We start from the raw sequence: 22,559 nt of genomic DNA, 5'->3' as shown, positions 1-22,559 counted from the left end.
AGGAGGGAAATTGGGGAAAGGAAAAGTGACATGCCAACAGGAGCAATGGTGTCAAGTTGAAAAACTAACTTTGTGCTTGAAGCTGGTGAATATTTTGTTCTTGAAATATAAAGGCGACCCCTCAGTAGGTTGAATTTACATTTTGTACTATTTGATAACTTGACTAGAAAACTTTGAGCCGGCTATATTAGGTAAGTCTTGATTGCTTCCAGTGTTTAACCTATCAGGATGGCATATCCTTCTTATTTGCAGCCATCAGGCTACATTGTTCATTGTCTGCAGTCATATCAGCTCGGTCTGAGAAATCAATCGTTTGTGCCTAAGCTCTTCATATTCACAAGCTATAGCTAGTGCGTGTTGTAAGCTTCTAAGGCCCTCTGCTTGTTTTAATTATTGAATTCGTCCCTCTCCCTGTCTTCAGGTACACTTCCGTGAGATCCACACTCGCCGCTCCTCAGCAGGTCTTCTGAACCCCGAGGAGCTCCAGCTCTACAAGTTCAACTGTGGTCAGTGTACCTTCAGCTTCCGCAGCCTGGAGAGCCTGCAGCAACACACGCTGGTGCACCTGATGCAGTCGGTGACCCGCTGCAGACTCTGCTCCACCACCGTCAGCTCAGTGGAACGCATGAGACGCCACGTGGAGACTGCTCACGGAGACCTGAATCCGGCCGAACTGAAAGGTCAGATGAGTGTGATTGAAGAAAATGCTGGTCTTCTGTTTAGTAGTCCGGCATTTGAGCAGTTCACCGTCAAGATGCTGCTCGTGAATGGAACGGAAAAAGCAGCTGCAAAGAATGGGGTACTTGGTAATGAGGATGAAGATGAGATGACAAGCTCGGATTTTTTTAATGGTTTGAAGGAGAATATCCGGAATGAAGAGGACATGGATGAGAGCGATGGGATGTCGGTATCGTATAAGGAGAAGCAATTTCTCGAAGACTACATGAACAGTCATTCCATGGCGGAGGAGCATTACAGAGACAACAGTCGCAAATTCAAGTGTCATCGCTGTAGAGTGGCCTTCACAAACCCGCGCTATCTGTACGCACACAACAAAACGGCACAGCACAGGCTGGGAGACAAGATGGCGACCGACCCGATGGAGAACTCCAGACCCTTTAGATGTGAGTTTTGCAAAGAGTCTTTTGCACAGAAAAGCCTTCTGATGGTTCACAATAACTCTGCCTCTCACTTGCACAAACTGAAGCAGCATGCACAGATGAACGGAGATTTGGCACCATTTTGTTCACCAGTTTCAACATCTTCATCATCCACTTCTTCACTGTCATCGTTATCTGCTGGCACACCAGGATCTCACTCTGCTCCCCCTCCTTTATCCTCCTCCCCTCATGTGAACTCCACATCCTCTGCTCCTCAAGTTAGCCCTAACGGTAGTTTAGAAGCAGAGAATGGAGCCTGGGAACGTGAGGGAAAACACAAGCCCTACAAGTGTAATGTATGTAAAGTAGGCTATAGCAATGCCCCAAGTTTGGACATTCACATGCGCTCTGTGGCCCACAAATCTAAAGCCAGCAAGCTGGTAGACCTGACACACCCTACAGCGATGGACTTTGGCCAGTCACAGCTGGAGCAAGCAGAGGCCAAGGCAGTGGGCAAACAGCAGGCTCAACTCATTGCTGACATGATCCACCAGCAGGCCACAGCTCAGGCGGCCTCCAACTCGGCCGCATCATTCTACAATCTGCCTGGAATGTCAAATGTGAACACAATGGCCCAGCTTTCTCTACTCCAAGGTTTGATCCCAGGCTCTCACCTTCTGCCTCAGTCTGCTCAAAACGCTTTGGAAGCCATGTCTAATGCACAGTTAGAAACGTATGAGGCTCTCCGCACCTTGGCAGTCAATCAAGGTAAAGATGTCCGCGATGGCAGGGAAAGCTCAAAGTCTAAAGCAGAATTTGGACCCCAACATGGTGATAGCAAGTGCGAATCAACTAAGGAGAAGTTGAACATGAAGATCAATGCTAAGCCTGATCTGACTGAGAAAATCATCAATATGGTGATCAAACAAGATGGTAAAATTGAGCCAGCAAGTGAGATCAAAACTAAAATGGTCATGCCAGATGACAGGATGATGAGCAAACTCTCTCCTGGACTTTGTATGGATGCCAAAGGAAGCAAAAAAGAGGAAGAGTTACCTCCCAACTTCCCTCACGCACCTGTACTTGCAAGACCTCGGGGGTTTATGGGTAGATTTAAACCCCAGCTGCACCGCAGTCTGTTGGAGAACTTTGGCTTTGAGTGTGTCATGCACTATAATGAGGAGCACACTGGTAAAGCCAAGGAGCAGAAAGAGGAAACTACTGAAGAGAATTCTCCTGAACAAGAAAAAGACATAAAGAATGAAGAGGATTTAGAGGAAACTGAAGAGAATACTGAGGGGAAAGAGCCAATCCAAGAGATAAAAGAAGATGAAGAGGCTGAGAAAAAGGAAGAAGAAAACAAAGAAACTGAAGAAGAGAAAAGAGATGATAATAAAGAAAATATTGACCTACCTGAGCTCAACAAGATGAAATGTCACTTTTGTAACAAGGACTTTTCAAATGTTTGGGTTCTGAAAAACCACGAGGAAGAGATCCACAATAACTTCATTTCCCCTGAAATTATCGAGGACTTTGGTAAAAAGTTCAAGGAAGAGTGGGAGAAAAATTTGCCCAAACCCGTAGAGTGTGAAGCCCCTGTGACCCCAACCCAGCCCTCATCCAACCCACCCACCCCAACTCCGGAAAAAACCCCTACTGCAAGTGAAATGCCGCCGCCCCCTCCCCCTCCTTCCCAGCCCCAGAATATGATGAACTTTGACATGTCGCAGCTTCTGCCTCTCATGGGCATGAACCTGCTCCCCATGCACCTGCCCATGAACCTGGTGGGCCTAGGCCTCCAGAACTCCCTTATGCCTTCTCTCATGATGCCCCCGGGCATGGACCTTCCTCAGGGCTTCTTACCACAGATGCCACCACCACCCCCTCATATGGTGGACGGAAACACACCTGTGTCCTCACAGCAGCACCTTCAGGCAGCTGCTGCAGCAGCCGCTGCCCAGCAGGCCCAGAATCAGAAACGGGTCCGAACCCGGATCAGCGATGATCAGCTCAAGGTGTTGCGTCAATACTTTGATATCAACAACTCCCCCAGCGAGGAGCAGATCAACAAGATGTCTGATCAAACTGGCCTGCCCCAGAAAGTCATCAAACACTGGTTCCGGAACACTTTGTTTAAAGAACGCCAAAGGAACAAAGACTCCCCGTATAACTTTAACAATCCTCCATCAACGTCCATTGACCTTGATGAGTATGACAGGACTGGGAAGATTCCAGAGGTGAAGATTGAGCCAGAAGAAGAGGAAGAGAGCACAGCCCCTGCCAGAAGTGCTGCGCCAGAGCCAGAGAAGGAGGTCGTTGTCATAAAGGAGGAAAATGTCAGCAGTGCAGAGAAGGACATGGATCAAGATGCTGATTGTTTTGAGAGTCCACCTCTGAAGATTGACTTGGCTCCCAAGTCTGAACCCACTGAAGAGCCGAAAAGGGAGCAGGACAGTCATTCCAATACCTCATCACCATCCAACATGTCTTCCATTCCATCTACACCCACAGCGTCTGCCCCAGCCACTCCGACACCTATGATAACTACTAATCCCATGACATCAAATCCTCTCACCTTTTCTTTGGATGCTTATGCTGCAAACATGGCTCGCCTGGAAGCAGCAACATTTCAAAGCATGGGCAAGAGGGCCAATCGCACTCGCTTTACTGACTTTCAGATTAAAACCCTTCAGGAATACTTTGAGAGAAATGCGTACCCCAAAGATGATGAGCTGGAACATTTGTCAAAGATGCTGGGCCTGAGTGCAAGAGTGATTGTTGTGTGGTTTCAGAATGCCCGCCAGAAAGCACGAAAAATCTATGAGAACCAGCCTGTGAATGAAATTGCCAAAGATCCTGCTGTCCCTTTCCAACGTACTCCGGGGCTGAACTACCAGTGCAAGAAGTGTAACTCTGTGTTTCAGAGATACTATGAGCTCATCAAACACCAGAAAAACTCGTGTTTTGGAGAGTCGAATAATAACAAACCTATTTCATCTATGACTGAGGACGACAGCAGCAACATCAGCTACAATTCTAATGAGGACTCCAATTTCTCGGATCGTCACATACCCTCTTCAGCCACACCAGTCAGGGAGAGAGAGTTGATGCCCAGAGCTCTGGCAGTTGAGACCACGTCTATCAGCACAACTCCAGCCAAGCCAGTACTATCTGCAAGTGCTGTGAACACTTCTTCCTCATCCCCATCCACACCTTCATCCTCCTCCTCATCATCCAACCCACCATTCAAGTGCGACAAGTGTACCCTGACGTTCCCCCGATTTGACATGTGGCAAGACCACCAAAAAGCTCACAGTGTGGCACCTGCAATGTTCACACCATTCTCCTCCAGCAGTGCATTTGGCATGCTGCAGACACTGGCCCATCAGGAGGACAGTAAAGCTGTTTTTGCCATGGCTGCCATGTCCACACCCAGCTCTATGCATCCTACCATGGTGACCACACCCATTCCGGCTGCCCACCAGCCCCCGGCGATGACAACCCTGCCGACTTCTGTCATGTCAACCTCTCCGTCGCCAGCCACCACTAAGAGGAAAACAGACTCGGAGGATGAGAGCGGCGAACAGCCACGAGACAAGAGGTTGAGGACCACTATTCTACCAGAGCAGCTGGACTATCTGTACCAGCAGTACCAGGTCAGTATGGCTCAATTCACTTACTTGTGACTTCAAAATTATATTTGGTTCTGTCTCCATTAAGAAAATAGGACCTTATATAGTTTTCTGTTTTAAGACTGTAGTTGGGTGATGGATGCTCTTTTGCTGCTACTGTTCAGTCCTACTTCTTTCATCATTATCATCATCATCATCATCATTGTCATCATCATCATCATCATCATCATCATCAGCCTTTCTTACCCTTATCAGAGTACAGGTCACCAACAAGAGCTCTCCATAAACTTCTGTCCTGGGCTATAAGTCGTGACCTTTGTACAGCTGTATCCCATCTCTTAAAGGTCTGAATCCAAATTCCTCCTTCAAGTATTTTAAAACTTTGCAGTCACACAGCCAGCAGTACAAAATACCCCATCTGGTCACCCAGCCGGGAGAGTGACTGCAACAAACTTCTCTGGCCTGGCACAGAAACAGACAATTCTCCCCTTCGCATTATTTTGCCAAATGACCGCAAAGTGTTAAGGCATTCCACTCTTTCTCTTTCCTTTTAAGGCTTGGTGGGTAGTGTTTGTCTTCAGTTTTCTAACGGTGTGTCAAATCCATTTCCATTTCTCTTTCTGCTTTCTACATTTTTTTTTTTTTGGCTGATTAATTTGATCCAGTGGTTGTTAATTTAACTAAAGCAACTTTTGACAAACGCCTGTAGCTTTTTAGAGGTTTGTTCTGCAAGTTCCTATATTTCTGATCCAAAAAGTGGTACATTTCTACTTCTTTACTGTACCTCTGTTGTTTGTGTCTGTCAGTCCTTTATTTTTCAGCGCCTAATAACGTTTCATGTTAAAATTCTTCTGTTTAATTCAAACAAAGTTCCGTGAATTATATAAGAAACATTGTGATTTCAAAAGCCATCGGATATTTTATTTGAATCCAATATTGTGCTTGCCTTCAAATTTTGTTTCGATTTTACAGATTGACTGCAATCCCAGCAGAAAACAGCTGGAGCACATTGCCTCCACTGTCAATCTGAAGAAGAGGGTGGTTCAGGTTTGGTTCCAGAACACTCGTGCCAGAGAACGTAAAGGTCATTACCGTGCCCACCAACAACTTATCAACAAGAGATGTCCATTCTGCCGAGCACTGTTTCGCGCCAAGTCTGCACTTGAGTCTCATCTGGCAACCAAACACCCAGAGGAGATGGCTAAGGGGGATATCAATGTTGACCTCATTCCAGATGCGATGATCGAACCCCCTTCGTCCAGCCATGCTCCCTCTTTACCGGCATCCAGCAGTGGGCTGACTTCGACACACAACACACCGGACATCAGCAAGCTGTTACCTCCCGGGGCTGCGGCCAGCATGCCCAACTACATGTCCTTCATGTCAGCGGCAGCTGGAGGTCTCAGTTTGCCCTTCCCCGCACCTACGGCTGACCTTCTATCCCATCCATCCTTTGAGGATCCATTCTTCAAAAAGTACATGAGTGAACTGGCGGGTACGATGACCTCGCGTCCAGAGTCCGTGGCCCCTCCTCTCCCCCACAGCATGCCCCGACATTCGGCTTCTCCCTCCATCTCGGCCCACTCCACCCCCAAACCCAGCCACCACTCCAGCCCAGCACCCCTCAACTTTGCTACCACATCTCCACGGCCACTGGATGCACACAAAGTGAAAACATCCACCCCAATTCCCCCACCAGCAAGTGAAGACGCACCCTTAGACCTGAGCAAACCTGTTCGCTCTGCACATCCTGAGCCCAGTCGCACAGAACAAGTTCCCAGGAGCTTTGCTCTACACCACAGCTCTGGCCAAGAACAAAGCGACCGCTCTCTTGAGTTGGACTACCTCCGGCGGCTCAACAGCATGGACGACTCATTCTCAGAGACACAGTCGGAGACAGCGGATCACGAGTATCTCAATGAGGTGAACAACAGTCCTCCATCGCCCAACCGTAGCAGCAGCAGCAGCAACCCCCCTCAGAACCACCGGAGTGGAAACACGCCTGGCTCAAGTACCAAACGATATCGGACGCAGATGTCTGCAACTCAGGTAGGAAAGGTTGTACATTTTATCCTCCTCTTTTCGGTCCGCTCCTCGCCTTCTGTTGTTCTCTAATCAACCCAGCTAAGCTAACCAAACGTCATACTGTTGTCTCCTTTGGTAAGTTTTTTTACACTTTATGTCCTGCTGACTCTCATGTTGTTCTGTGTTCTACAATTATTTTTGTTGTTGTTTTACAATTGATGCCTTATAAAGTAAGTAGAAAATATCCTGAAATATTGAATGAATTTCATATCTAGATTGGATAAGTCTATGAAAAAGTGTCTGCCCATATTATTAAACAAGAGATTAAGAAATAAACGATCCTTATGATGTTGTACAGTTATGTTTTCAACAGAAAATAAATTATTGTGAATTATTATGTTTTATTCCGTATAGTCACTTTCCCTGCATGGTTTGGAATATAAAATCGTAAATTTGTTAATGTATCCCTTTGAGTGGTAGCAATATCTAAGTACAGTGTATTCTTAAACAGTTTTATTTATGTATATAAGCTTTTAACTACATAAGTAACGGCTGTACTTTTTCTCTTTGTTGTGATCAAAAAATGGTTGATCCCATATGTTGTCCCATTAATTTTTTGGGATGTGGAGGGGGGGGGGGGGAATTCAGTGAAACATCAGATGTAAGTAGTACAAACATTCATAGTATTGTAAGAGTAAAATGAATTTCTTATTATATGGAATATGATAAAAGTGTTATGCTTTTTCCAGCAGTAATAGCAATCATGTTAACTTCTTTAGCCATAATATTATGAATTATTATAATTGATTTCAGCTGTGTTTGGTTACTTCCAAAGATCATTTATCACAAAGCAAATGACCGTTTAACAGCAATTAACAGCCTTAGTAATTTTTATTTTGTTCTTCCCTCTTTTTTCTAGACTTAATTTCCATATGGCTCCAAGAACTCCTTTCAGCCTTTATTCACCTTATAGTTCATCCCACATGTTTTACTTTTGAATATACCAGTCATTGTGGGTGGTTGACTGGTGCTCTGGTGTGGTTTGCTTCTTCTTTCCTATCAAATATCTATCGTCTTTATCTCCCCTCTGTCTTTTTTGTGTTTGTTACTCTCTTGTAACACCTCTAATCTTCGGCACTTATATGACCTAATTGTGTTGCAAATGCCGTAAAATACTTACTAAAACTAAAAAATAACAGTCGTTCTTAATCAAACAGTTGTAATTTTAAACGAACAAAGTGTTAAACCATTATTATTTCTTCCTTTTACCTTGTGTCTGTGTTTAGGTGAAGGTGATGAAGCATCTGTTCATGGACTACAAGACCCCCACAATGGCAGAGTGTGAGCTGCTTGGACAGGAAATAGGCTTGGCCAAGCGCGTGGTTCAGGTCTGGTTCCAGAATGCTCGAGCCAAGGAGAAGAAGGCAAAACTGTCCTCAGGCAAACCTTTTAATGCGGAGCTTGACTTCCCAAAGTCTCCGGAAGAGTGCAGTCTTTGTGGCTACAAGTACACTCACAAAGTCACGGTAAGTGAACAACTTGTTATGTGTAATTGATATTTATTTTACAGTGCATTGTTTACCTCTATTTGTCTGTCTGTCTGTCTGTCTGTCTGTCTGTCTGTCTGTCTGTCTGTCTGTCTGTCTGTCTGTCTGTCTGTCTGTCTGTTGGTTTCTCTCTCTTTCTCTCTCTCTCTCTCTCTCTCTCTCTCTCTCTCTCTCTCTCTCTCTCTCTCTCTCCCTCTCTCTCTGTCTGTCTGTCTCTCTCTCTGTCTGTCTCTCTCTCTGTCTCTCTCTTTCTCTTTCTTTCTCTCCATTTTCCAGCCTAATAAGGCAAATAATGAAAAATAAATGATGGTCTCTTCAGAGATGTTCAAGGCCCTCAGCTATCCTCAATATTGTGTTTTGTGAGGATTTTTGCTTTCTTTTTGTTTCTTCATTTCCATTGCTTAAGTCTCTTGACCTCATAGCTGTATTATTTAGATGCTTATTCAGTAAGTTGAATTGAAGGACATTGAACAAACTTTATCTCATCTTGACAGGTGCAGGACCACATATTCACCAAGGCACACATCGACAAGGTGAAAAACTTTCTCAGTGCCGATGGTGAGCGTGACCTTGACCTGTCCGGGGGCAGTCTGCCCAGTCAGTCTTCGGCCGAGACTGAGCGAGCCCGCAAGATGTGGGATGAATCTGGCACCCACCTTGCCCAGCTACAGGCAATGGGCATCAGCCCATCGGCCATCGGCTTTCCTCCATTGCCATCTGGTGAGTGAAAGTACCTTGTACTTACTTGTAATCAGAAAGAAAAGACAACTGTATTCTTCCTTTTCAAATGAGAAGAAAAAAGTTCTTTGAATTTTGTAGGCTAGAATGCTGCGGAGCTGGCCTACCACAGAAAACTGCATCTCCCCTCGATGCTTAACGGTAACAGAGGATGAAAAAGTAAAAGTAAAGTAAGAATGCTCAAATATAAATTGTACTTTGTACTTTGATGTTTTGCTGCTTTAGAAATCCCTTTAGACTTAAAAGAATAAGAATTTTATTTTTAATTTTCTTTTCTTTCTTTGTTATCTCTTCATTTGTTGACTGTCAGTCACTCACATAACACTGGTACTCTCTTTGTACTTTTGTCATTATGAGGCTTGATTTTACTTCTGTTTTAAATTTCCTGCCATTCACACTTCAAGTATTGGCATCTGTGAAAAAGCAGTAAGTGCTTTTTCGTAGCATGCAGAAACATGAGTTAAATTCCCATATGGAAAGGCTTTTATATTGAGCATACACTGTATCCGAAGGTATTTTTATGAAATTCCCTAGTGTATGAATAACTAATACCTTATACAATAGGTGATGTCTTCGAGTTTTTCAAAGACTCTCCATTTTTTACATTTTCTAACATTTTGTATGCCATTTCGTTCCTGCACAGGTGAGAGCAGCAAGGCTCATGAGAAGTCTGAGTCTCCTAAAAAAGATAAAAAGCCAGCTGAAGGTGAGTACATGATTTTGTCTCACCTTCTAAGCTTGTGATAGACTATTTAGTAGTCACAGATGTTTCTGTTTTGGAGATATCGATGATCACATCATTATCTTTATAAGATAGCAATCCTATACTTTGCATTTAAATGAACACTCTTTGTGCAAACTGGTTTGAGAAATCTTTCTTTTTATAATATGGACAATTGAAGCTCTAATTTCAGAGTCAGGTTCAGATTAGAGAAGAAAACACATTAAACTTTTTAAGCAGCACGCCAAAGGCTTGAAATGGTCAACATTTCTATTTGTATTGACAGCAAAACATAATAATATATATATATATATATATATATATATATATATATATATATATATGTGTGTGTGTGTGTGTGTGTGTGTGTGTGAGGCAGCGTGGTGGAATCAGGCTCTCGTCAATTTTTGGGCATGTAGAGTTATTGGTATCATCGTAAAGCTTATTCACTTGTCTTTATTTGGATGAAAAAAATATCCATTTATCTTGAATACAAGTCGAGATATTTGCGAAAGAAGGAGGTGGGGGTCACATGTTTCCGGAGGCAAAGTTCGTGAGAAAATGACCACCAAAGATTAGTTATTTCCTTAGCTTAAGAGTCCGTTGTAACTGAAAATTTACATTTTTGTGCCTCAACGCTTTTCAGAAAAATCCATACAGAAATGAGTTCTTTATTGGGCATGAAAGGTGTTGAGCCAAAAAAACAAAAATTTGATAAAAATTCACAAACCTGAGGAAAAATGCAAATTTCTTCACGTTGATTATTTTGTCGAGAGCCTAATTCCACCACGCTGACTCACATATATATATTATATATTGACTGAGTTGTGTTGTCCTCTTATGCATCATCATTTTATTAGGCTCTCTTGGTTTGACTGTGCTAAATTCTCATTTTGTTTGTTCCCAGCTGGATCATCAAAAGAGCAGCAACAGGTTGCCATGGAGATGGCAATGAGCGCTCAGATGATGTCAGCCCTTGGTGGCTACATGCCCGGCCTTGACCCCAGTTACCTTTCATACATGTACGGTGGACTGCCCGGCTATTTCCCAGCTATGGGAGTTCCAATGGTTCAGCCAGGCCTGCTTTCTGGTTAGTGGGGTTTTTTTTCTTTTTCTGTTTTTTTTTTCTTGTCAAGGTTTTATTTTTTAGTTACACATTCTTAGAATCACTTCCTGGTTTATTTTCTTTCTTTTTCAGTTCTTGGATTTAACTGTAGCTTATACTTCTTGGTTTTGTTTTGTTTTGTTTTTTCACTTTAGCTTGCATTGATGACTTTCAGAAACCTTTGATTGCATTCATTCAATTTGAAAAAGTAAGTGAATTTTTGTATGAACCTGTGCAATTTGCAGATAAGTATGATATAATATAACTATGAACAACAACTTTTAAAACAGCACGCAAAAGACTGCATATTGATGCTTATTCAGAGCTACCCTAGTCCCTGTGAGGCCACCGTTTTATTGTTCTTTTGTTTTTCCTGTTTACTCATGCTTTGTCAGAAAATTCTGACTCGCTGTATTTTCTGTCTGACTCTAGGTGCAGAGCACATGATGGGTTATGACCCCTTGGCTTATGGAACGCCACTGGCCCTTCTTCAGATTCCCAGCGCAGCCATCAAGTCTGTGAGTGACAAACTGTCGGAAGCTGGGGCTGTCCTTGCCCGCTACACTCAGGACTGCCAGGCACTTGCTGACCTGCACAGTGTTGTGACTGCAGCTGACCTCACCGTTGCTGCGGAAGCAACCTTAGACGTTGGCTACATCTGCAAGACGTGCCAGATCGTGTACCCAGCCCGTGAGTCATGCATTGCTCACCAACGCACAGTATGCGGGACTGGCCAGACTAATCGGCCAAAGGGATTTGAACCTATCATGAAGTTAGAGCAAGTCCAGTATGAGTGCAGAGCCTGCAACGACCGCTTCTCCACCATCCTTGAGTTCAAAGGTCATTGCCAGCAAGAAGCCCACAAAACACGGCTTGCCAAGTTCAAGGCCAAAGAAGCAGCAAGGAGAGAGGCAGCTGGATCTCCAAGCTCCTCGTCACCATATTCTTCATCCAGCAAGATCATCTCTCCGTCTGCATCCTACACATCCTCCAAACAGCTGTCTACCCCGCCATCAAACAACAACAATAACAACAACAGCAACAACCGAAACAACAACAGCCCCGGGTTGGCACACACTTCCAAGCCCCCCATGGCTCCCAGCCCCGCCCACCAGTTCAGCCGATCGTCCACCGGGTCATCGGTAATCATGAGTTCTTCTTCTCCAATGTTTAGGGACCCAACCAGTGCCCATTCTATGGCTTTTACTGAAATGCCTGAAATGAAACGACTCAAAGCTGATTAAGGAAAATACCTGAGCTCAAGAATTCCAAACAGTCCAAGAGAACCATTAATTAGATGAAGTGGAAAAAAATTTGCTTAATAGCAAAGACCCCACATGCATTGCAAAAAACTGTTGGATAAACAGTAGAGATGACGCAGAGACACTAGCATTTCTTGGAACTTGTAAAGAAAATTTCCACAGCTGGCTCGCAGGTGCAGCGATTCAGAAACTTTCAACTTGTATGTGTGTGCAGTTGAATTTGTGAAACAATTGAAGAGGGTATTTCAGAGTGAATAAGTTGACATGATACACATTTATTTTTTGCAATGTGCTTTGATAGTCGATTGATATCTGGGTTACTAAAAGAATTTATCAATGCATGACTAATGGAAGGTCAGTTTGTGACATGTGTGGAGCATTCTACATGCTTGTCATGATTAGTATATACATGTAATGTAATCACTATTCAGCTTTTTTTTTTCTCTGAATTCTGTAATTGTTTCTAAGATCTGAGAGTGTTGTGAAGCACATTGACTTTATAAAAAGTATGAGAGAAAAACTTGTTGATACTCTTTCCAGATGCATCATTCAAGAATGCATTTCTAATGCCACATTTCTTTGTAATGTCACTCAGTGATTTCACTTTTTGCATCAGCATTGTATCTTATCACTTTTGTGTTCAATGACTTCAACACTGAGATGAAGCTTTATGAACTGAATGAGAAATATGTCGAAGTTGGAGTGTGGTGGCTGTCGTCATGATAATTACGCAAGCTTTCAGTACATCCTTGCCATTAACTGAACTAGACTTGTTTCCTGTCTTGCTCGTAGTTAAAGATCAGTTTGTCTTTCCAGTGTTCACCTTCATATGGTCATTGATTGCTTACATGGTCGGTTCACCATTTGCATGCTTCTGCGACAGATCACTCTGGGTGTACATTGTGATTACAGTGCATGTAGATTACAGTCCTCATTTTGAAATTCTTTGATTTGAATCGCAGAGAATTTGTAAGGAGAGGTTATGAATAAGGACGAGTCTTTTTGCATGTTGTTTTTTTTTGTAAATGACATTTATGTAAATATAATGTAATGCTCTGTGAGGGTCAATAGATGTAGGAAACAGGGTTTTATTTACTTACATTTGTTTATTCACATGTCTGCTTAATTACATTTAATTTTGTGTGTCAGTTATATGAATTCAAATTTTCTGAGCACTTTGTCAGATTATTTTTTTCGGTGTACATACGGCAGATTTCTCTGCTGATTTTCTATATATTTTAGCTAAGCAGAACTTTTGTGTTCATAAGTGTGAATGACAGGAAGTTTTGTTGGATGAGCTTGACACAATTTGAAGTTCAAGCCGAAGTGGCATTGGCTTCAATTAACTATTGTCTCTTTTTTCAAATATTTACTAATGCAAGTTAATTATTTGAATGTTTCTTTCTTTATTGCACCTTTACATATCATGGACCAGCCATGCTACCTGTAGAGAAAATGTATTCCTTTATGTTACTTTTACTGTGTAGCAACATCTTTATTATAATCGTATTCATTTTTTTCTGCAAATTTGTAATTCTGTCATTTTCTGCTGTCAACTCATGTTTGTAAAGTGATCATTTTTGTAGATGGTACCCAAACAATCATTGAAGGACAATGTAATGTATAATGGCAAATGGGAGATTTCAGCTGTAAGGCACAGCACGTCATAAGGTTACTACGGCACTGCATTAATATGTTGCTGCCCTTTTCCTTACTAAATAGAGTTGTTTTTATCATGGTAATGTGCAAAATCTGGTGGGGCATAATTTTGATTGTCATAACTTGTATGAAATGGCGCTGTAGCCTCAAGGACTGTTAGCAAATGACTAACAAATAGAAAGAAAGCTTTTTGCACAGTTTCCAAGCACCTTCAAATGTTACTTACTCTATGAAAAGAGCTTTAAGTAAAGATTGAACTCGTCAGTAAAGCTGACCCAAATTGTTCCCTAACTGTAATGCACTTTCTTGGTTTGTGTTTTCTAGAACTCAATTGGCTACCGTTTCGTAGTAAAGTGTCTATTGATTATTTTCGTATGAATTTGTTTCTGCCACTAAATACATCTGAAGATGTAAAACAACTTTCAGGGTGTGCACATGGCTCAACTTTTTATGGTCTAACGTCGTGCTGTGACCTCATCTAAGTTTGAAATTTGCTGAAGACTTTGATGACTCTTGGTTCTCAAGTATTTAAGATTTTGCTGTCAAATGAGGTCACTGCTCACACATGCAGGATATTGACTTTGATAATGTCCCATAGTGTGCTCACCTGCCATGCAGACTTTTTTCTTTTTCTTGTTGACTTTGCTAGAGCTTAATGATACATCGATCTTACTTTGGTGCCATGTTCTCTGTGTTTCAGCTGTCTCCTGAGGGGTATTTTCCTGGATCAATTTACTGATTTTCTGTTAACGATTTTGTTGTACATGTACAATGTTTGATGTGTGACATCCAGGTTATAATTTCAAATGTTCTTAAAGGGATAAAAGAAATAGGATTTTAATGAATATCTTTGGTTGAGATGTAACTCATGCAGTAGGTAAAAGGGGAATTTTTTTATTCTGCCATAGCAGATAGTTTTTACTTTGTTACAGGCTCGATATTTTCAGGACATGAAGTTATTATTTAAATATATATCCAGTTTGATATGTTGGGCATCATCATTGGCAGCAGAATAGTGACATCTAAAAGAGTTAAGTCATGAACAATATTATTTATATTTCTTTCGTTGTTGTTGTGGGTGGGGTTTTTTTTTATCATTGTCACTGCTCATTATGCTTGTGAAACATTGAAACTTGGAAGGAAGTGTATAGATCTGAAGATTTTTTGTTGTTGAATTGTTCATGCTCTTATCTGAACGTGTTGTGAATGAAATAACTTTGTTTTACTTTTACCAATGATAAGTTGTGTCCTGTCTGTGTTGCTGGGTTGTATAAGAGAGGCCATTATTGTTCTCTTGTCTATTCAGGGAGAGCCACCAGCTTGCAGAATGCATGCAGTGAGTGTGCGCAGTGTGAAAGGAGTTTATGAGACAGTTCTTGTTGTGGAACTGTCAGTGAATAATAAGACAATTTGCTGACAGGCTTTTGCTTCTGCACTGACAACTATGACTTCAAATGCCAAAATTGCAGGCCCAGATTCTGCAGGTGATATGATGACGCAAACTGAGAAATGATTTACGAGTACTTCTTTTTCGTAGTGTTTGTAAATATATCTGGACAGACCAAATGTCCTAAAGTGGCTATCTATTCTGTATCTTTATTGTCGGTTTTCGTATTGGAAAATTCTTACTTTTTTGGTATCAGTTTTATCACCGTCAGGTGCTGTTCATATGTGGCCATCCGTATATTTTCCTAAATGGTGTCTACTTTAAAACAAGTTTTTATTTTGAGCCCATGGGTCGACATTGATGTAATCAGAACTTTTGCTGATGTATGTGTGACTGCAAACATGACAACAGAGAAATAAAGTGATGACTTATTTTCTATTTTTGTATAAAAACTTTACATATGAATGAATGATTTTATTTCCTCAAAGTCTTAATAACATCATGGAGAATTAATTATTGCTGATGAGATTCATACCAAAGCAGAAGAACTTCAGTTGCTCAGACATGCAAATGAGAATGCAACAGCTGAAGCCCTAAAAGCATTTTATTAACTACATTTATCTAACAGAATATTATGCATTTTACTACTGCTTCAGACCATGAAGCTGAATTTCATCAGAATGGGGGGGGGGGGGGGGGGCAGAATTATGTCTTATTGGCTTGTTTAGGAACACATTTACCATTATGTAACAATTATGAAATCTAAATGTTTCATTTTATTCAGAAGTTAGACTAGAATTAGCAAAGATAATACTTGCTGCCACAACAAAGATAAGACAATTTTTCAAGACTTTCTTCTCTGTCATTTTGAAAGAAAACATTTGAAAAACCAAATATGGTTGAAGGAGTAAGATGAAAGTTTCGGTTTACAGTTTCAACTTGTTTTTGGTATCAGTGGCTTTAAATTGTGTTGTGAAAAGGATGAGCTGTCTTTTGCACAGTGCTGTCTTGGTCACATGGTGGTTGTCCAAAGTGAGTAGATTAGATACAGACATCCCCCAGTCTGCATGTGCTCAGCTTTTGTTGATCTATCAAAGTCTTGGATGCATTGTATGAAGTCGATACTCGCTTCATATTCTTGTGCCATTTCAGAAGAGCACAACATCTGATTTCAAAGATAAATGTTTTTATTTGTAAAGTACAACATCTGATTGTTCTTTTGTATCCATCAGTAGCCTACCTACTGGTGGGTACTATGCTCTTCGACATCTTCTGTCAAAGCAGACTTTCCTCCAGTTTCTGGAATTATATACTGTTGTTAGTCTGAATGTGAAAGATAGTCCTTGAACTCTCCTTGTGCTCCCTCCCACTGCTCTGTATAATTCAGGAACGGCTCTTTGTTTCTTGACTCATACCTCAGCTTGTCATGACACTTGACGACATGTTTATTCCTTTGTATTTGTAACATAGAAGAGTTTCAACAACAAAAAGTATGCCTTATTCTTTTTTTTTTTTTTTTCATTTAATTGTAATGTGTATTTTACCAACAAAGATCTGTGAAATTGTAAAATAATTGATCAGCTTATTTGAAAGTATTTGTTTATATGGGGTTTATTTTAAATATGTTTCACCCATTATTGGTCGTTTTATTTTTCAATGTTATATATAAAGTGAATTTGATTATGATATATATACAGTACCTTTCTTGTGTCAGAATGAAGTTGTGACTAGAACTTTGTACTTTTAGATAAAATTATTTTAAGATTATGGGGGGGGGGGGGGTTCTTTCTTTTTTTTTAGAGGGGGGATGAGGGGGAAGGTAATTTCCATGTCAAGTTGGTTTTTTTTAACTACCATGGCTGTTTTGCATTCAGTTTCCTTGGTAAGACGAGATGTTTTGAAAGTAAAAACGGAGGATGTTCATGTTCACAGACCTGATGTCTGTGGAAGGCTCCACATTGGCATGAAATCGGTTCACCTGCCTGTGTTCAGAGTGATGACCTGTGATGTTTGTGATACACAGAGGCGACTAAATTGTGTTAGGCACTGACTGTGTTCATGAGTTAATGCCTGAACTAGTTCCTTGCTCTACATGAAAGGTGCGGTTTGTGATACGGTTCTGTGTCTTTATTGTGTTATTGTCTCTTCACTTTTCCTTGATATCTGTGGTTTCCTGCTACCTGTTTCGTTAGTAAGTTGATTTTGTCATGTGAGTGTTTTAGTTCAGGAGTATTTTGTCATGTTAGTGTTTTAGTTCAGGGGAAGTTGACTGGACCAGGTGCATTTCATATGCATCTATTCTTATTGCACATCTTGTAGGCTGCAACCAAAAAGACTAGACAGTTTTATTGTAAATGAATTTCTGTGCATCTTTCTTTGGGCTAAAAGTAATATTAGGTTTCATATTTGTAAACTACTCCATTCATTAAGCCTTACTTTGTTTTACCAGTAAGTATACATTCTCTTTCTTTTCATTTGCTATATCTTGGAGTTAACATGAATGTAGCCCCTACTGTAAATGGTCATATGAGTAGTGTCTCAGAGAGGCTCTATCATTAGAATTATTTTATCTTTTTTTCTTAGTCCATTTCAATATTTTTCACTCTATCACCAATTTGTCGTTCTGTTATCAAAGGGCACTGAGATGATAAAAATCAAGTCTCTTTCCTGTTATGGCAAGGAACGCTTACTTACCTTTGTTTATTACTTTCAGTAAAATGTTGAAAACTTTCCAGTATGACAACCCTAAAGCAGCACACTTTAGGTGTTGTACCAAAGTACTTGAGTTGTTCATTTCCAAGCACCAAGCTTCATGTGTTTATTATAATCAGTTTTGCAACTTCATTTAACAAGAACTTTTTAAAGAATGTTTTTGCTTTTTTCAGTTTAAGTCTATACTTTGTTCTTCTCTATAGATCTCATCCTTCACGACATTTGGAAATTATGGCTGTCGTTGATCTGAGTTTTATTTCCTTTTGATCTGTCAGCTGTAATTATGCTATTCTGTTTGAAGGTTATTTGTTGACCATGCAATATTCCGTTTCTGAATTCAGAATCTTTTTGACTGGTTCTGGCTTCATAATATGTCTTTTCTGTCTTTTTTGTTGTAAAAATATTCTCGTTCACTCTGCAGCACAGACAAATTTATGTTTTTACATTACTTAATTTTATCTTGATCTCAAAGCACTGTTTTGATCTTCTTTAGTTTCAGTAACTTAATGATAAACACAATTGTTTTAAGCTGTCTATTTAAGTTTTATATCCGCACTGTAGCTAAAAAGAATAAGATGGCTAAGAAATCCTCAGAGTCACTTTCATTTGTGCGATATTGCTCTGTCTTTGTACTCTGTTTATTGATTCGTTGTTGCTGTCTCTGCTTACTTCACCATGACTTTCCCACCCCACCTTGCCAAATCACCAGTTTGTTCCGAATGAACTTTCTCTTGGGATTTCACAGTTGAGTCAGAGGTTGATTGGAAGGCGTGTTTGGTAGATTCTACTTCTTTTGTTCCCTCTGTCATTTCTGTTTGTCTGTCTTACTTTTTCCCTGTACTGTATGACTGTTATTGTACTGATGTGCTTCTCTTTTCTCAAACAAAATGTAACCAAGTTCAGTCAGCAGTTTGTAAGTTATACAAAGTGTTATTTTCGGCTCTTAGTTAGAACAAAAGTTAAAATTCTTTCTTTGCTCACATTTTAGGGGTTTGTCTGAAGGTCTTTTGTTTAATCCATTTTCCTATAAAGCATGCTATATCTTTTTTGATATATATAGAATTGCTAGCCTTTGGTTATATTCTGTAAAGGCCTACTGATTTTACAGCTGTCTCTTTCTTCCTAAACAGGTTTAATAAGTTTATAAATCTGTCATTGTTTCAGTAGTCGGTAAAGTCTGTCTCTTGGCTCCTGGATTGTCTTGTCTCATGAAGTTCTTAGGCGTCATGTTTTCTGTCGTAAAGTTTTGGTGCTACAAATAATTTTCAAACTTGTCCTCGTAAGTCAGATTGCAGTGTGACATTTTATTGTGTATATTTTGTCCAGGGAAATCCTTTCTATTGTCACATTGTTAATGTTATGGATTTTGAAAAAGTACTACCAATGACAAAAACAAATCAGTCATGATAAAAATATTATCAAATGTTTTACATCCTCACTACTTCTTGATTGAAGGTAGTAACACCTGCTACAGACAAAGCTATTTGAAGCAGAATGGAATTTGTTGTTGCTCAAATTTAGTATGCTACATTGCTTCTGCTTTCTTTTGCAAGCAGTCTAAACCAAAGCAAGAGATGTCATTTCTGAAATGCCTAACGAAAATTTTTGTAGAACCGATAAGTTATATATGCAAGTTATTTTTAGTTTAATTGTTTCATTTGTCTGTTAAAATGAACAAACTTTTGAAAGTGACTTAGCTGACTGTTTTCCCCACAACTGTTTAGACTTTTGTGACTGGTTCATGACTTCTTTCACATTTTCTTGCCATGGAAAACTTGACTTTTGAACTTTTGTCTTCTTTGCAGGGTTTTCTGTACTTTATAATCTGTGTGTCTTTGGGTTGAAGGAATCTACAAGGAATGCTTTGTGTCTGTCAAAGTGTGTGTGTGTGCGTGTTAATGTGTGTGTGTGGCGCGTGTTAATGTGTGTGTGTGTGTGTGTGTATGTATGAATTTTATTCAGTATCAGCGACACTCCTGTTCCCGTGGTGGGAGAAACCTTCCACGTGTGGGACAGTGGTGCTGTTGAGAATCTCCCAATGTTTGTTGACTAATCCATCACTTGAAACACCAGCATCAGTATTAGTCCAGTGCTGCCTTGCTCATTGTTGGTGATGGATGTTGAAAGCAATCTTGACGCTAAACAGAACGTGAATGAGCGAACTAAAGAAAGGCTCAACTCGGGTGAAAGGTGTTGATCACTTTGACACTTATTTTGTATAATTAACAATGGAAACTGTTAGCCCTACCTCAACTACACATGAGAAATATATGAAAAACTTTAACTGTCTCATATGCTTGCTATGCTTTTGGTTTCTTTAGCTTTTCTGGGTGCTGACGTACAGATTGTTAATGTCATTAGGTCTATATTGTAGTTACCTTTTTGTGAAGTGTCCAAATGAAAAGTTTTATCCACCCTGGAGCCAAAGAAACTTTTTCTATTCCTTACCCAAGTGTTTGATATCTTATCATAGCAAATTTTTAAAATTCTCATTTCCTCCCTAACCTTTGTCGTAAATCGAGCTTTGGTAGAAAAACTGCTTTAAATTGGTCTATCTTCAGCTTAGTAAAAGAAAGGGGAGTAAATGCCTACTGGAGCTAAAAGATATAACTCTTTAGAACAGTGGAATGCTAGTATCAAATCTTGCAATTTATTGGGTATTGCTGAAATGTTCATACTGGGATGTCCATAATATATTTTTGAAACCACAGCAGTTGACTGGTTTGGGATAGTTTGAGATATGTCAGTGTACTAGCTCACTAGGTCAGCAGTGGTGAATTTTGAATATCTGTGGATGGAACAATGTGATGGAGTATTTGATGTGAGGAGAAAATGTTTTGTGTCCTCTGCTCAACATCAACTCTGTTGGCCAAACACATAATGAAATCTGAGAGCCTTTTTCAGTATTTCATAAATGCCAGTATTTGTCTTCTTCAACACAATGCCCCAAACTTGCTGGTCTTGATAAGATATGTTTCTCTCAAACATAAGACTGGGTTGTATTAATTCTCTCAGGCAAATTGGGTTATTATCTGATTCACATGAGGATGTGGAAATCCAGTCTGGCTGAGCTGACAGTTGATTACTGCTTGGGAAATGGACGAGACTATTTTATTGTCAATAGACTTTTAAGCTGCTCAACTGTGTATCTCAGATGATTTTGCAAATTAGTTTTGGGTTGTTTTTTTTTTAAGTTTGTTATTTTTCAGTTCTCTTCAAAGCAATTAACAAATTATTTTATTCAGACATGAAATACCATCAAGCAACTTGATCGTCAGGGTTTTTGTCTCAGAATTGTAACAGTGGCAGTTAATAAAAAGATTTGTTTTTTTGATTAATCATTTGTTTCATATTTCCAACATTCTATGCCCAGAGTCTAAACTTTATTTTCCAGTACAAAATGATACCATGTAAGTTTTTGACTAGTTGTCTTTTTTTTGTTTTTGTTTCCACAAGCCTGTTTTTCTTGATTTTTATGTAAACTTCTACGCACTAGTGAGGTGCTGTAAAATGTTTGTAAAAATGTTTACATACCGTTGTCATTTGAAAACCACAAAAATAATGTAGTTTACAAATACATGTCTCAGATACTTTTTGATTGTTTCATTTTCATTTTACAAAGATTGATTTACTTCACCATCTTTGATTATCAAGGAATGATTACACAGCACTCTGTAAACGGTGTTAGAAATTTATTTGATTAAAGATCTCCAATGTTCAAGCCACATTTGATTGATATACTACAGGCTTTTTAAAAACTTATTTTGTTCTTTTAGACTTATATATTCAAGTCTTTGTTGCAGTAAATACTGTTGTAACCAGACAAATCGAATCTCTGTATCCATTTCATTCTTAAGGATAACTCATTATCAACTTATTAGAAGAACCACATGACAACACTGTCCAGGTCATAAAGTTTCTCGTTTTCATTTATTTCTGTTTCGCTGTCTGTTTATTTGCTTGGAATCTGAATATAGCATCTAATTTCTAGATATTTCCGTGTTTGTTTCTTCACTTCTCAGCACAACTAATTATTGGCTATGTCCTTATGTCCTTTCCCCCAGAATCATTGTGAATATGTAGTATATGCTGCCCCTTTGATGATGTTTTACAAGGTATATTGGTGACGATGCATTGATCTTGTTTACACTTTATTCACCTAAATATTGGTTATTGAATATGGGTTATACGTGGTACGCAATTGTGTGAATGTAATTTTTGTTTCCAAGCTGAAGTGCATTGGGCAAAAGGCGATTTAGTTTAGTGCTCAGGACTACCTGGTATGTTCTCTTCATTATATTCTTATACATTTATTGGACTACCACAGCTAAAACGTTTAGACAATTTGTTCTCTCCAAATAATAATTATAAAATTGATTATATGTAGTTGCTTTGCAATATACAATAAACTTTAAACAATGTCCTCTGTTTCTGGCTTCTGTTATTTAACATGTTTGTGTTGTATTGTTTTGTTTCGGTTTTCGTGGTTGAGAGAGACAAGAGAGGAGTGAGAGAGAGAGAGAGAGAGAGAGAGAGAGAGAGAGAGAGAGAGAATAACATTTCACGTGGAACTGATGAGTAGCTATCGGCACTGAGTCCTGCCTGCGTCACATAGAAAGACAGAGGATAACATGGTTTGGCCACCTGTTACGAATGTCACCTGACCAGCCA

General features: G+C 39.9%; 1 protein-coding gene across 1 annotated transcript in view; it reads left to right on the top strand.

The window, feature by feature from the left end:
- The window catches only part of LOC101864294 (zinc finger homeobox protein 4), a gene marked incomplete in the record, with an annotated part of 49,709 nt that extends 27,399 nt beyond the window's left edge, over positions 1-22,310 (top strand). The window contains 7 exon segments of the mRNA XM_035969312.1: positions 422-4,756; positions 5,705-6,781; positions 8,044-8,283; positions 8,799-9,024; positions 9,686-9,748; positions 10,671-10,853; positions 11,301-22,310. Coding sequence (XP_035825205.1) covers positions 422-4,756; positions 5,705-6,781; positions 8,044-8,283; positions 8,799-9,024; positions 9,686-9,748; positions 10,671-10,853; positions 11,301-12,112 — 6,936 coding nt within the window.
- Between the last annotated feature and the right edge of the window lie 249 nt (positions 22,311-22,559).

The sequence above is a fragment of the Aplysia californica genome, unplaced genomic scaffold, assembly GCF_000002075.1.
Source record: "Aplysia californica isolate F4 #8 unplaced genomic scaffold, AplCal3.0 scaffold00136, whole genome shotgun sequence".
NCBI classification, from domain to species: domain Eukaryota; kingdom Metazoa; phylum Mollusca; class Gastropoda; order Aplysiida; family Aplysiidae; genus Aplysia; species Aplysia californica.
Note: the sequence above shows the minus strand (reverse complement) of the source record. Positions and strands in the feature narration are given on the sequence as shown.